General features: G+C 44.9%; 1 protein-coding gene and 1 long non-coding RNA gene across 2 annotated transcripts; both read left to right on the top strand.

Moving 5' to 3' along the window:
- Nucleotides 1-3,124: 3,124 nt before the first annotated feature.
- Nucleotides 3,125-9,465, top strand: LOC125534266 (ent-kaur-16-ene synthase, chloroplastic). Its single transcript, XM_048697528.2, has 13 exons — nucleotides 3,125-3,168; nucleotides 3,265-3,541; nucleotides 3,673-3,853; nucleotides 4,153-4,370; nucleotides 4,453-4,573; nucleotides 4,649-4,746; nucleotides 4,828-5,042; nucleotides 5,133-5,248; nucleotides 5,338-5,433; nucleotides 5,506-5,721; nucleotides 5,830-5,971; nucleotides 6,074-6,319; nucleotides 8,852-9,465. The coding sequence occupies exons 2-13, from the start codon at nucleotides 3,343-3,345 to the stop codon at nucleotides 9,185-9,187; spliced, it is 2,184 nt and encodes a 727-aa protein (XP_048553485.2). The 5' UTR covers nucleotides 3,125-3,168; nucleotides 3,265-3,342; the 3' UTR covers nucleotides 9,188-9,465.
- Nucleotides 9,466-10,545: 1,080 nt separating this feature from the next.
- LOC147987071 (uncharacterized) lies at nucleotides 10,546-13,618 on the top strand. Its single transcript, XR_015615269.1, has 3 exons — nucleotides 10,546-10,837; nucleotides 11,989-12,063; nucleotides 13,310-13,618. It is a non-coding gene; the product is annotated as an uncharacterized LOC147987071 (long non-coding RNA).
- The last annotated feature ends 1,280 nt before the right edge of the window (nucleotides 13,619-14,898 follow it).

Raw genomic sequence — 14,898 nt, 5'->3', positions numbered from 1 at the left:
GCGGCCGGCGACAGCTCCCGCCGTCCCTCGCCACCCTCGCGGCCGAGGAAACGGAGGGGCACCACCTGCGACGCCGCTTGCAGAAGAGACAACGCCGCCTCGCCACCAGAGGCCGCCGCCTCGGCGTCCGGAGCCCTCCGGGCGGGAGCAGCAGATCCTCGCCGCTGCCGTCCTTGACGACCCCGCGAACGGCGCCGGAGGTCTCCTCGGGCGGCGGCGAGGGGGGAAGGGGGAGGCGGGAGGAAAGGTTCGGCGGCTAGGGTTGGTCGCCACCCGAGTCGCCCCAAGCGGAGCGACGCGGGGGCCGGGGGGTCCGTTCTTTCTACTCTATTTTGTCCGAGTTGTCTTCCTCCTCTCCCCCCCCCCCCCACCCCCCCGTAGCACCTCGCCACGGCCCACGTGTGTCTGCTCCGGCCGCGGCCTCGCCTCTATGGAGCTATGCTCCTCCGCCTCGCCCATCTTGCACAAACGTAGTTAGCTCCGATTGATACAGCAAGACGCACACGTTTAGAGCAGCAATCAACTTGAACGATCCACCAGTGCGAAGCTAGCTAAGCTAATTGATTTACCACCGGCCAGAATCGCACCACTCCCACGCACGCAGCCAACCGGCCGGAAACACAGCACGCACACACGAAGGCTGGCTATGAATGCCAAAGGCTCGTCTACAGACTGATTGTCAGCACCGCGACGGCATTCGACGGTCCCGCGAGCCACGCAGACGTGCTCAGCCTGCTGCTGCTGCACACGCCGGAGCGCGAGGTGGCATGCACAATGGCGTCCGGCATGTGTTCGCCGTGGATGTGCCGACACTGGCTTCCAGGGCGTGGCCACCGTGCCACTTCAACGAGAGACAGGGAAGGACGAGATGACGATGATGAAGGAAGCTGCGCATTCGGTCTTCCAGGGCGTGGCCTCACCCTTCTTCTTTCTCCTCGTCTTCCTTTTTTCCTATCTAGTGGGCATTCTGTCGAACAGTTGCTGTGCGCCAACGTCGAGCTCCGCCCCGTGGCCTGCTGCACTCCCGGTGCATGACACAAACGCACTTGCCGGAGGTGGAGGAGCTCAGGGCTTGCACGGACTCCGCGGTGGCGGCATAGGCCATCCAACCCGGGACGAGCACGCCGTCCACCAGGCCAGCGCTCCGGTTGCCGTACTCATGTTGTGCGTCCTCAATGACGACGTCCGCTGTTCCACCGCAGCCCCCGTCGTTCTCCGTGTCAGAGTCGCTCAGGCGAGCAGCCTCTTGTCCCAGTCCATGCCTCTCTCAGCGAAGGCGATGGAGAAGTGCACGTGCATCCCACCACACGAAGCACACGGAGGTGGCGGCCGGAGCAGACGCGGGCAGTGAAGTGCTCCGATGGGCATAGAATGAGAGGGGAAAGACCAAGCTGAGGTGGACAATGAGGTGGCGAGGTCAATGGTCAAAAATATGCCATGTCAGCACAAAACCACCCGAAGCAACTCAAGGAACGAAAAATATCCGGTTTTAAAAATTAAAGGACGAGATTTTGCTGGTATTAGAGTTAAGGAATCATTTCAAACTTTAAAAAAATTAAGAGACGAAAAATATACTTTTCCCTTTGAAAATACCCATATGCATGCAGTTTATTTGAAAAATACCCATTGTAGTTGTCAACTTAATTTGAAAATACCCATATGCATGCAGTTTATTTAAAAATGCCCATATGCATGCAGTTTAAAACAGAACACAAGATGCTTTCTGGCGTTCAGCTGAGCGACCCTCTCGATGGCGAGCCCGAGAGTAGCCGGGGCATCTTCCGCCGTCCTGGCACGGCAGCCGCACGCGTCTAGTTGCCTCCCTGCTGGGCTATCGCCGTTGCTGGCAAACTCGCTTCGCTCACACCACCACCGAAGAAACCAGCCTCTTGGCCTTGCCTCCGCCCCCGCAGCCCAGCATGATTTCATCGGAGCACACCGCCCCGAGTTCTTCTCTCACCACCGTCATCGTTCTCCTCCCTGTTCATTGTGCGTGAGGAGCACGTACTCAGGCGATGAGCCATTCGTTCAGGTAAGAAACTCCCGCTTACTTGTTTCCTTGTCTTCCTGTTTTTAGCGGGAGGGATCTTAGTTGATTCTAACAGCGGTCCGATGGGGATCTTTTCCATTTAAAACCTTTTATTTTATGGATCCCAGTAATTATATCAGATCTTTCTCAGCATTAAGTTAGAGAAATACAGTACTACTCCCTCCGTCCCATAATGTAATACGTTTTTCAACACTAATGTGGACCGAGGGAGTAGTTATTTATCGATCAACCAGAGGATAACATAACAAGTTTTCAAAATAAAACATGACAAGAATTACTTACAAATGTGGAATAAGGGAGTAGTATCTTTGATTGAACCATGTGGTCCAGCCCCACCCCTCATTGCTGCTGAATACCTGGATCTCCTCTCAAGACATGCATGTGCACAGTTATTTGACAGGTGTTGGTAATTTACGTTAAAAAAAATTGCGGACGTATAAAAGTATTTTTTAAGTATAAATGTTTTTTTGTCAGTATACACAGTTCTATAATTGATGAAACCGAACTATGTGGTGTGCTCGGGAGCGTATGCTCTCTTTTCAATGGCAGGTTATGCTTCAAGCTAAAGTCAGTAAATAATTATTTTCCACCGATCCATTTACAAGCTATGAAAATATCACGATTCATTTACAAGCTGTGAAAAAAACAAGTATTTTATATATGTGAGATACTGTTATTCTATAGCTCCCCACTTTATCCCACTCATACCTCCAATCGATGAATTTTTTCCCACAAAAATTTATTGGCACATGACTCATTCTAATATCAATTCCCATCAGGTTTTCCTGAAATTTCACACTTTTCAACTCAGTTTTTGATTTCCCTGAAATTAAAGAGAACCATTGCTTCACAGTACCCCAAGCAAGAGAAATAGGGATTTTTGCGGGTCCACCATGCGCAGGAGTTATGCTAGGGGCGACCGCATCAGCTAGAGTAAAATGTACAAAACCACCACAATTGTAGCCTGATTAGTTGTTTGCCACCACTCTACGATTTCTCACGGAAAACATGCTCTTTTTTTTGGCCGAAAACACCTAATTGACCATGTAATATAACTCTCCTTTCTACAAACAGCTGGGAGGAGTTTGGTAGGACGAAATGCGAGCCTTCAAAACAAGGTATGAACATCACTGTTTCAGTTAAATGCTGAGGTTTGAGATTGCCCCCTGATTTTACTGTCTAAAGAATACCCACGATCAATTCCTGCATACTAGGAGCGGGAGGCTAGAATAAAGAAGCAGCTCAAGAATCCTGAACTGCCACCATCTCCATACGACACGGCATGGGTTGCTATGGTGCCCTTGCGGGGTTATCCGAGGGCTCCACACTTCCCTCAGTGTGTCAAATGGATATTGCAAAACCAACAGGACGATGGTTCTTGGGGTATCGGCGAATTCGACTCATCAACACACAAGTTTATTCTCTTATCCACATTGGCTTGTGTTATTGCACTCAAGAAATGGAATGTTGGCCCGGAGCACATAAAGAGAGGTTGGGAAAAGGACTCGTTTACCTGTTGGTGTTGTGTTGTTTCAATGTCTTCTACTTGGTCAATCTGAAAGCTCTAGTTGAGATAAAAATATGTGTACTGACATGACTATGTTTTCCTTTTTGCGAGATAGGACTACATTTTGTTGGAAGAAAATTATCATTCTCTATAGATGAGAAGATTGCTGCTCCTATAGGTTTCAATATTACTTTTCCTGGTATGATTAGCCTAGCCATTGGAATGGGCTTGGAATTTCCTGTTAGGCAAACTAATATTGATGGGATTCTTAGCATCCAGCAGATTGAACTGAAAAGGTTCGTCAAATGATAATTTTGGCACGAAATTTTTGTATATGCATACCCTTCCCATTTGTACTTCTGGCTCACTCATATTCAGCTAGTAAAGTGAATGGGGAAATTTATTTGCTAATTGTTTCTTATCTCTTTCTTGTTATGAAGATGATGTTGATTTTTGAAGTTTTCTTTCGGAAGAACCGTGATTTGAAGTGGAAAATGGGCATAATATTATTCATCTTGTCTTTTTCCTACCATTGAAATTAAATAGCATTCAGTTACATGTGAGTAACATTTTGGAAAAAATGTATTTGATACAGATTTGCAGGGGATAAATCTGATGGGAGAGAAGCATACATGGCTTATGCTGCTGAAGGGTTAGGAAACCTGGTGGACTGGAATGAAGTTATGAAATTCCAGAGGAAGAACGGATCATTGTTCAACTCTCCTTCCACTACTGCTGCTGCAGTAATCTACTCTTATGATGAAAAAGCCCTCGGATACCTAAATTTTCTCGTTAGCAAATTTGGTAGCGCAGGTGGGACTGTGTACTATTTACTGTGAGGACTATGTAAGATTTGGACTATTGTTGAATACCTTATCAAATTAGTCTTTTGCAGTACCAACAGTGTTCCCAAGAAATATATCTTGTCAGCTTTCAATGGTGGATTCCCTTGAGAAGATTGGAATATCTCATCATTTTTCTAGTGAGATAAAAAGTATCCTGGACATGACGCACAGGTAATGACCATGAGTAAAGATTTGGTACGCATCTTCAATTAGTAGCTTGTAAACTTGACTATATCTAGCTTGCAGTTTATGGCTACAGAGAGATGAAGAAATCTTGTTGGATGTAGCAACATGCGCAATGGCGTTTCGTATTTTACGGATGAATGGATATGATGTTTCTTCAGGTGCTTCCTTAGGCTGAAATCCTCTGTGTTGCTAATTTTATCTTTGGCCTTAAACTAATGACAAGGTTCAATTTGACACAGATGAGTTATCCCATGTTGCTGAAGCCTCCACTTTCAATAATTCACTTCAAGGATATCTAGATGATACAAAATCTTTGTTGGAACTATACAAGGCTTCAAGAGTTAGTGTATCAAAAAAAGAATTGATCCTAGATAACATAGGCTACTGGTCAGGCAGCCTATTATTGGAGAAGTTGTGTTCGGATAGGGTTCATAGAGAGCCAATGTTTGAGGAGGTGCTTCCATGAAAAAAAAATATTCAGAAAATTATTGATCCTAAATTTGAGGGTTCAGTTTACATTAATCATATGCTTCCGTAATTTCAGGTGGAGTATGCCCTTAATTTTCCCTTTTATGCCACAATGGAACGGCTAGACCATAGGAGGAACATCGAACATTTCAATGTTATGGGTTCTCAGATGCTGAAGACAACAACATACTTGTAAGATTCTTAATTTCCAAAAGAATTTATTCATCTAATCATATTAATATAAATTATATCCAGCAACCTCAGATATGTTGTTGGATCAGGCCATGTCATGTCAGCAAAGACCACCTTGCTTTGGCTGTTGAAGATTTCACCTTTTCTCAGATTATTTACCAGGATGAACTCTTGCATCTTGAAAGGTAACCTCCATGTTTACTCTTTCATCTTATTAACTTTCTTTCATAAACAATCTGCGCAATTTTTTGCCACAGTTGGGTGAAAGAGAACAGGCTAGACCAGCTACAATTTGCACGACAGGTGGTGACATATTGTTATCTCTGTCCTTCCGCTACCATATTCCCTCCAGGACTATCTGATGCTCGGATTTCTTGGGCCAAAAGTTCTATACTCGCAACTATTTCTGATGACTTCTTCGATGTTGCGGGATCAAGAGAAGAGTTAGAAAACCTTGTAGCCTTAGTTGAGAAGTACAGTTCCTCAATTTGATCTCTTTTTCCGCTTCTTGTCAAGTATTTTTTGGGGGCACTTGCTAACATATTATATGCCCTGCTTTTCTTTCCTAATGGTTGTCTTAGGTGGGACAAGCACCAAGAACTTCAGTTTTACTCTGAGAGAGTAAAAATATTATTTTGTGCTATATATACTACAGTAAATCAGCTTGGAGAAATGGCTTCTGCAGTACAAAACCGTGATGTTAGCAAACACTTGATAGAACTGGTGAGTTTTGTGCATGACCACGTAATGTTGAGTTGCACTTTATTGAGTATTGCATGTTGAAATTCATCCTTTTTAAGATAATGAGTTCAGCTTCGTCTGCAGTGGGTAGATGCATTGAGGTCTATGATGACTGAAGCAGAATGGATGTGGAGCCAATATTTGCCAACAATGGATGAGTACATGACAAGTGCAAATGTCTCCTACATATTGGGGCCTATTGTGCTCCCGTCATTGTACTTCGTTGGGCAAGAGCTTTCGGAGTCAGTTGTCAAAGATCAAGAGTACAATGAGTTATTCATGTTAATGAGCACTTGTGGCCGTTTCCTGAATGACACCCAAGGCTTTGAGGTATTTGCACCATTTATGAAAAACACACATGATGATTTGTCATATCTGCATAGAATATAATTGGTTACATATTTATATTATCATTACACAAATATTTCTCTTTCTGATATATACAAGTAAATGGCGAGTTTACACTAGTAGAAAACGGAGCTTTATTACCGGTACGTAAGGGCCTTTAGTACCGGTTCTGCAACTGGCACTAAAGGGTGGAGACTAAAGCCCCCTAGTCCCGGTTCAACACGAACCGCGACTAAAGGCCCACCATGTGGCGCGAGCCCGCGCCGTGGTATGGGGGACCTTTAGTCGCAGTTGTTAACACCAACTGGTACTAAAGGTTTTTATTTTTGATTTTTTTGGATTTTTTGGAAAAAAATTGATTTTTTCTATTTTCAATTTCCGACGATTTAGTATCTAATCACCCCTCATAACTGCTCAAGTGTGGATCACTCATTCCAAACCGTCTAACTTCCCGACTAGTCACCCATCCTCTCACTACTCCAGCCTGAGCACGCTTAACTTCCGAGTTCTATTCCCCCTAATTTCCAAGTCTGCACTTGTTGTCTTCCTGACAATAGTAAGTTGTCAATCCTATTAACCCTCAGGAGTTTAGCTTGAGCATTAGGTCACACGTTTCACCGTTTGAGTTTGAAACTATTATTCTAAAAAACAATAATGATTTAGTAACACTAATATTTCTTGAATAAGTAGTTTGACCATAGTTTGACCAGATTTGACCAAAATTCAAAAAACTGAAATAATTATTTAGTAACACTAATATTCTTGAATAATTATTTAGTAACAATAATATTTCATTAATAAGTAGTTTGACCATAGTTTGACCAGCCAAAATTCAAAGAAAACTGAAATTTGAGCATAACTTTTTTTCCTTTTAGAATTTGAGGATTCTAAAAATTTGCAAACAGGCCTTCATCTTGTCAAAATCGGATGCGGATTTTCGTGCTTAACATTTTGATATATTATACGTTTTTATCAACATCGTATAGAAAAGATATGGTCGTTTTACTTTTTCATCACAATTTTTTGCAAAACATGTCCAAATTTAAGTTTTTAAATTTTCCTAACTAGTAGATGTAATAACATAACTACATCTCGAAGGATTTTCATTTTTGAAGTTTTTATCATTTTCTTTTGTCTTTTCAAAACTTAAATGACGATACACGCGCGCGGGGGGTGGGGGGTGAGTTTGAAAATTGCCCTATAGTGCTGGTTTGTGTCTCCAACTGGGACTACAGGTGAAGACCCCTTTAGTGCCGGTTTGTGACACAAACCGAGACTGTAAGTTAGACCTTTAGTCCTAGTTTGTGTCACAAACCGGTACTAAAGGGGCTCGTGGGGCCCCGGCTTGACGCCAGCCTGCCACCACCCTTTAGTACCGGTTCGTGGCACGAACCGGTAGTAAAGGTTTAACACGAACCTGCACTAATGCATAGCCGTTCGAACCGACACTAATGGTCACATTAGTGCCGGTTCAGTTACAAACTGGGACTGATGTGCTTCACATTAGGCCCTTTTTCTACTTGTGTTAGTAGTTCCACTACCATATTTAACTCTAGTGGGAAATAAGTTCTCACAAAAAATGGTTTTTTCGATAATGGCATTTTCATCAAACGTTATATCAAGTAGATACAACAACAATGAGCGAATACCTGGCTGATACAAGATGCACACAGCCAACAAGTCCGAGAAAAAGTAGAAAACATAGTTTTACAGAAATATGGTTGACATCTAATATATGTAAAATGGTGTCTGCTTTTTAAATGATTGCCCTGAGAGGCTATATGTTACATTTCACATTAACTGATCAAAAAAGATATCTACACACAGCTTATCTTGGTGGATTCTGATTAAAACGTTACAGATTAATCAAACGTGTTTTACATTTTTCAAGGAAACACCTCTTTCAGGTTGTTACCTAAGTTCTATTATAGATAGAACTTTAGTGACATATATGTATTTTTTTACCCAAAAACTATATAAGAGGCCCTTATAGAGGCTTATGCTCGCAAGCTCAAATGCTCCCTCATGAACAGTAGAAAAGTAGAAAAAGTCAAAAAAAATCTGAATCTTTTTAGCAACAAACATTGATGAATTGTCTAGATACTTACATTTCGTATTTAGGAAAGTTTTTTCTTCACAAAAAAATTGCACATATTTAGACAATTCGTCAATGTTTGTTGTCCAGATTTCAGAGTTTTTTACTACTTTTTGTTTTTACTGTTCACCACAGGTGCTTTGAGCTCGCGAGCAGAAGAACACTTTCGACCGTGATAGTATCTATTTTATTAAGTAAGGGGGAAGTAGAGAGAGGGGATAGACATCCATAATCTACTTAAACATATGAATTATGATATCTAGTCACACAAACTTTATGGAAAGTTTGGCTAGGTATTTGTATCCTATTGGGAAAAAATATCAATAAATAGTAATACTGATTGCTGCAATATTGTTTGAACTCTAAACTCTTAAGATTTGCTTGGAGATTCTGACAATCTTTTTGACCTACTCCTGCAGAGGGAGGGGAGCCAAGGAAAAGTGAATAGTGTTTCGCTACTTATTCTTCAAAGTGGTGGTTCTATGTCCACAGAAGCAGCTAAAAAGGCAATAGAGGAATCTATAGCCTCGTGTCGAAGAGACTTGCTGAGGTTGGTTCTTAGGGAAGACAGTGTTGTTCCTAGGCCATGCAAGGAGCTGTTCTGGAAGATGTGCAAGATAAATCACTTGTTCTACTCTCAGATTGATGGGTTTAGCTCGCCAACAGCAATGGTCGGTGCAGTGAATGCGGTTATCTATGAGCCTCTCAAACTCCAAACCAGCAATCCATCATCAGATGTTAAAGTAGAAGATTAGGATTTTTGGAAGCATCATGCGCTTTTCGTGGAAAAAGGTGGTGTTGCCGAAGGAACTAATATTGCTTATTTTTAAAAGGTGTCAATGTGAAGCCTAATGATGAAGGAATATTGGTCTCTTTATTTTTCATTCTCTTTAAAAAGTGTGAGTGATAAGCTCTGCTATATCAGTTTCTTGGCTATTTAGTTTGAGCTTTCATAAGCATTTCCTGTATGTTGTCATTTCTATATGAAGCAGAGACAGTAGTACAGAACTTTTCATATTGTAACCATGCTGACGTAAAGTTTGATCAAAGGTAGGTTTAAGGTCGAAGTATACATCATGCCTACTTTATTTTATAGGGCTGACTCGACTTGTCCCCTAGAAATCTAAACACTTGTGTCTAACATCCAATCAAGACAAACAAACTGCTAGAATATAATCCTAATTCCATTAATCAAACTCAAACTCTTGAATCTTGATGATACCTTTTTAATCAAACAAAGACCGCAAGATACACAAGTGGGCAAACCATACAGATTCAAATATAATAGACATAATAGTTAAACAAAAAGGTACTGTATCAAGATAGAACTTCAATAGATCAACCTACCATTGACATGATTTGAATAGTAGGGTAACTATTTTATCTAGATATGAGGCAGAAACATCACTGATTTTGGCTTCAGATGAATCAAAAAACCATCCAGTTCCTTTGCCGTATGAAAATATGAGGATCATTAAGACCAACACGTCATAATGTTTTTAAAGAAATATAGAGGAATTATTCCTGTGACGCCCGGGTAATCAAGCTACAGTAACCCTCTGGTAATGATGCCACGTCACCTCGATTATTGTTGATAATCTCGTGTTAGCTCGGAACCGAACCAAATTCAAATTTGGATTAAAGTCAAAACAATTAAAGTTTTCAAAAGTCAAAACTAAATTGTCCCTAATGTGTCTAATAATCCATAATAAATGCTGGTGAAGAAATCATCTCTTAATAAAATACTTAAATGCACTAAATAAACTAAAACAGTAGCAAAAATGATTATTTAAATGCTTTAAAATGATAAACAATTACAAACTAATATATTTAGGTGCCAAGTTAATTGTGGCAGTGGTATAATTCCTATTACCAATTTAAGGATCATTTTTGTACTTCACAAAACTAAATTACAATGAGGAATAAAATAAAACAGAAAAGAAAATAAATAAAAGAAAAGGAAATACAAAACAAAAATAAAATAAGACAGACCACCCCCCCCCCCCCCCGTACTGGGCCAAGCGGCCCAGCCGCTAACCAGGCCAGGCCCAGGCCGCCCCCCCACTCCCCCATAACCCCCTGGGCGACCGAACCCTAGCCCACGTCCCCACTCTCCCCCACTCCCCGCTCTCCCTCCCCGATCCAGATCGGGATCGGGGGCGCTCGACCTCGCGCCTCGCCCGCTCGCCGGTGCTTTTCGCCGCGCCGGCCGCGTCGGCCATCGACCTGGACCTCACCGGACGCCTCCTCATCTCCTCCCCGACGGCCTCCTCCTCGCCACGACGCCGACGCCGCGTCGCCGCCGCCCGGGACCCCGCCGCAGGAGCCACCTCACCGGAACGCACCCTCGTCTCTCCCCCGAGCAGCCGCCTCGAGCCTCGCCGCTTGTTCCCCTGCAACGTGGGGTGAGGAAACCCCCTCCTCATCTCTCTCTCCCCTCTCTGACCCCGCGCCCGTGGCGTCCTCGCCGGCGCTGACTGCGCCCTGCATCCGCCGACGCCCAGCCATGCCGCCCCCGCGACCTGCCCCGCTCCGCTCGCGGCCCCCTCGATGGCGCCGCCCGCTGCACCCCCTGGCCGCGCGCTCCTGCTCCCCACCGCCCGCAGCCACGCTCGCCGTTGGCCTCTGCCTCCGGAGCTCGCCCCGCACGGCCTCGCTCGCCTGCTGCCGCGCCCGGGGCCCATCCCCGCTCGCTACCGCCGCCGCCTCCCACTGCTTGCTGCCATGCCCGCGCCTACGCCGCTGGCCACGCCGGCTCGCCTGCCGACGCCTGCAGCTCCAGGCGCCGCCGCCGCCGACCTCGCCGTGGCCGAGGCCGCCCCTCCAGCCGCTGCCGTGGCCCGTGGCAGCGCCCCTGGAGGCCTCGGGCGCCCGTACCTGTTTAGCCGCGCCCGCTAAACCCGCCTGGGCCACTGGCCATTGGGCCCACGCACCTGTGAAATTAAATAAAAAGAAGACTTTTAAAAAAGAAAATATAATTAATTAACTATCCTATTAATTAAACTTAATTAACTTAATCTGCTAATTAAACTACCTAATCGGTAATTAGTTAGATGATGTATGACAGGAGGACCCCACCCCCTGTTGACCAGTCAAATGTTGACTGGTCAATTGGGACCCCTGGCCCACCCGTCAGCCAGTGGGTACAGTTCTGTGTACCCTATGCTGGGTGCATATAGCATTTTTACATTTATTTCCGAATTATTAATAATTTCAGAATATTGCTAAAACTTTAGAAAATCATATAAAAAAATCCGTAGCTCGGATGGAAAAACTTTGTACATGAAAGTTGCTCAGAACGACGAGACGAATTTGAATACGCAGCCCGTTTATCCGCCACGCATCCCTAGCATAGCGAACACGCAACTTTCCCCCTCTGTTTCGTCTGTCCGAAAACGCGAAACACCGGGGATACTTTCCCGGATGTTTCCCCCCTTCACCGGTATCACCTCATACCGCGATAGGGCACCCCTAGCACCGATACTTGTCATGTCATGCATCGTCATGCATTTGTTTGCATTATATTTATTGTTTCTTCCCCCTCTTCTCTCGCTAGACACCGAGACCGACGCCGCTGCTACCCAGTACGACTACGGAGTTGACGACCACTCTCTCTTGCCAGAGCAACCAGGCAAGCCCCCCCCCCCTTGATCACCAGATATCGCCTACTCTCCCCTATACTGCTTGCATTAGAGTAGTGTAACATGTTACTGCTTTCGTTATTCCTATCCTGATGCATAGCCTGTCCTTGCTACTACTGTTGATACCTTACCTGCAATCCCACTTGCTTAGTATAGGATGCTAGATTATCATCAGTGGCCCTACATCCTTGTCCGTCTGCCATGCTATACTATCGGGCCGTGATCACTCGGGAGTTGATCACGGGTATATACTATATAATTTATATATGATACATGTGGTGACTAAAGACGGGTCGGCTTGAGGAGCACCCGCGAGTGGATCTTTGAGGCGGAGCGACAGGGCAGGTTCCGACCACCTAGGAGAGAGGTGGGCCTGGCCCTGGTCGGCGTTCGCGGATACTTAACACGCTTAACGAGATCTGGGTATTTGATCTGAGTTTGGCCATTTGGTCTATACGCACTAACCATCTACGCGGGAGTAGTTATGGGTATCCCGGCGTCGTGGTATCAGCCGAAGCCTTCTTGACGTCAGCGACGGAGCGGCGCGCGCTGGATTGGACTGGAACGCCACTAGGCTAGGTCTGCTTCCGGCCGCCCACGCAACGTGCAGGTGTGCTAAGGGCGATGGGCCCAGACCCCTGTGCGCATAGGTTTAGACCGGCGTGCTGACCTCTCTGTTGTGCCTAGGTGGGGCTGCGACGTGTTGATCTCCCGAGGCCGGGCATGACCCAGGAAAGTGTGTCCGGCCAAATGGGATCGAGCGTGTTGGGGTATGTGGTGCACCCCTGCAGGGAAGTTAATCTATTCGAATAGCCGTGATCTTCGGTAACAGGACGACTTGGAGTTTTACCTTGACCTTATGACAACTATAACCGGATACTTAATAAAACACACCCTTCCAAGTGCCAGATACAACCGGTGATCGCTCTCTCACAGGGCGACGAGGGGAGGATCATCGGTTAGGATTATGCTATGCGATGCTACTTGGAGGACTTCAGTCTACTCTCTTCTACATGTTGCAAGACGGAGGCTGCCAGAAGCGTAGTCTTCGAAAGGATTAGTTATCCCCCTCTTATTCTGGCATTCTGCAGTTCAGTCCACATATGATACCCTTACTCCATTTGATACCCATGCATATGTAGTATAGCTCCTTGCTTGCGAGTACTTTGGATGAGTACTCACGGTTGCTTTCTCCCTCTTTTCCCCCTATCCCTTCTACCTGGTTGTCGCAACCAGATGTTGGAGCCCAGGAGCCAGACGCCACCTTCGACGACGACTCCTACTACACCGGAGGTGCCTACTACTACGTGATGCCCACTGACGACGACCAGGAGTAGTTTAGGAGGATCCCAGGCAGGAGGCCTGCGCCTCTTTCGATCTGTATCCCAGTTTGTGCTAGCCTTCTTAAGGCAAACTTGTTTAACTTATGTCTGTACTCAGATATTGTTGCTTCCGCTGACTCGTCTATGATCGAGCTCTTGTATTCGAGCCCTCGAGGCCCCTGGCTTGTAATATGATGCTTGTATGACTTATTTTATTTGTAGAGTTGTGTTGTGATATCTTCCCGTGAGTCCCTGATCTTGATCGTACACGTTTGCGTGTATGATTAGTGTACGGTTGAATCGGGGGCGTCACAATTCCCCTCGTCATAAAACATGTTCAATCGCAACACGGAAGGAGCAAAGCCTAAGTTTTCCATAAAAAAGTTGGTTTCTTAGGAACTTGGTCTAAGTTTGTACATAAGATTATAGCAGTGAAGATTTACCAAAACAATCTGCTTCACAATCTTTTTTCGGTCAAGAGCAAACAACTGTGTGTCCCATAGCAAAAAATTGCTTTTCGGATGGTACAAAGCTACACCATCAGTAACACACTATATAAATAATTTTGTGAGTTAGCTAGACATGCCCAAAGATGCAATAGAAATTCGGAAACTACAACATTGTAGTTGTCTAGAACTTTTCCAAAAGCCTTATGTATCATCTGTCACATCAATTTTCTACAAGTTACAGATAACACGGAGATATCGATGAAAATGTGAACCATCGAATCAAAGCCGATGGATGAAGTGGAGCCAAGCTTCTGGCGCTCTCTATGACAAGAGGATGCCACAAAAAGCTAAAAGGCAGGTTCTATAGGACGGCGATTCAACCTGCAATTTTGTATGATGCCGAGTGTTGGCCAACTAAAAGGCGACATGTTCAACAGTTTGGTGTAGCAGAGATGTGCATGCTGAGAGTTGAGGTAGCTCCGATTAAAGAGAAGCTTGTCCAGCATTGTCTGAGATGGTTTGGGCATATTCAACGCAGGCCTCCAGAAGCTCCGGTGCATAGCGGACGACTAAAGCGTGTTCATAATGTCAAGAGAGGTCGGGGTAGACCAAACTTGACATGGGAGGAGTCTGTAAAGAGAGATCTAAAGGACTGGAGTATCACCAAAGAACTAGCCATGGACAAGGGTGCATGGAAGCTAGCTATCCATGTGCCAGAACCATGAGTTGGTTCTGAGATTATATGGATTTCGGGTCTAGCCTATCCAACTTGTTTGGGACTAAAAGCTTTGTTGTTGTTACACAGAACACGGAGATAGTTGAGTTGCCAGGGGACTACAAAAGTTACAGATCTAGGTAGTTCAAGATTTGAAGTTACATGGGGCCTCCACAATTTACTAATAGGTAAAGCTCTTCGAATTGGTGGTTTACAAGGGCACTCTAATTTACTGGTAATATATCTAGAGTTGTTTGGCAAACCGTAGCATGTGAGGGATCATATACTTTGGAAGTTGGATAACTAACACACCTCATCCAAGGAATAGATGGACGCAAT

This window comes from Triticum urartu, chromosome 2A, assembly GCF_056163025.1.
Source record: "Triticum urartu cultivar PI428250 chromosome 2A, HENAU_Tu73, whole genome shotgun sequence".
Taxonomy (NCBI): Eukaryota; Viridiplantae; Streptophyta; class Magnoliopsida; order Poales; family Poaceae; genus Triticum; species Triticum urartu.
Note: the sequence above shows the minus strand (reverse complement) of the source record. Positions and strands in the feature narration are given on the sequence as shown.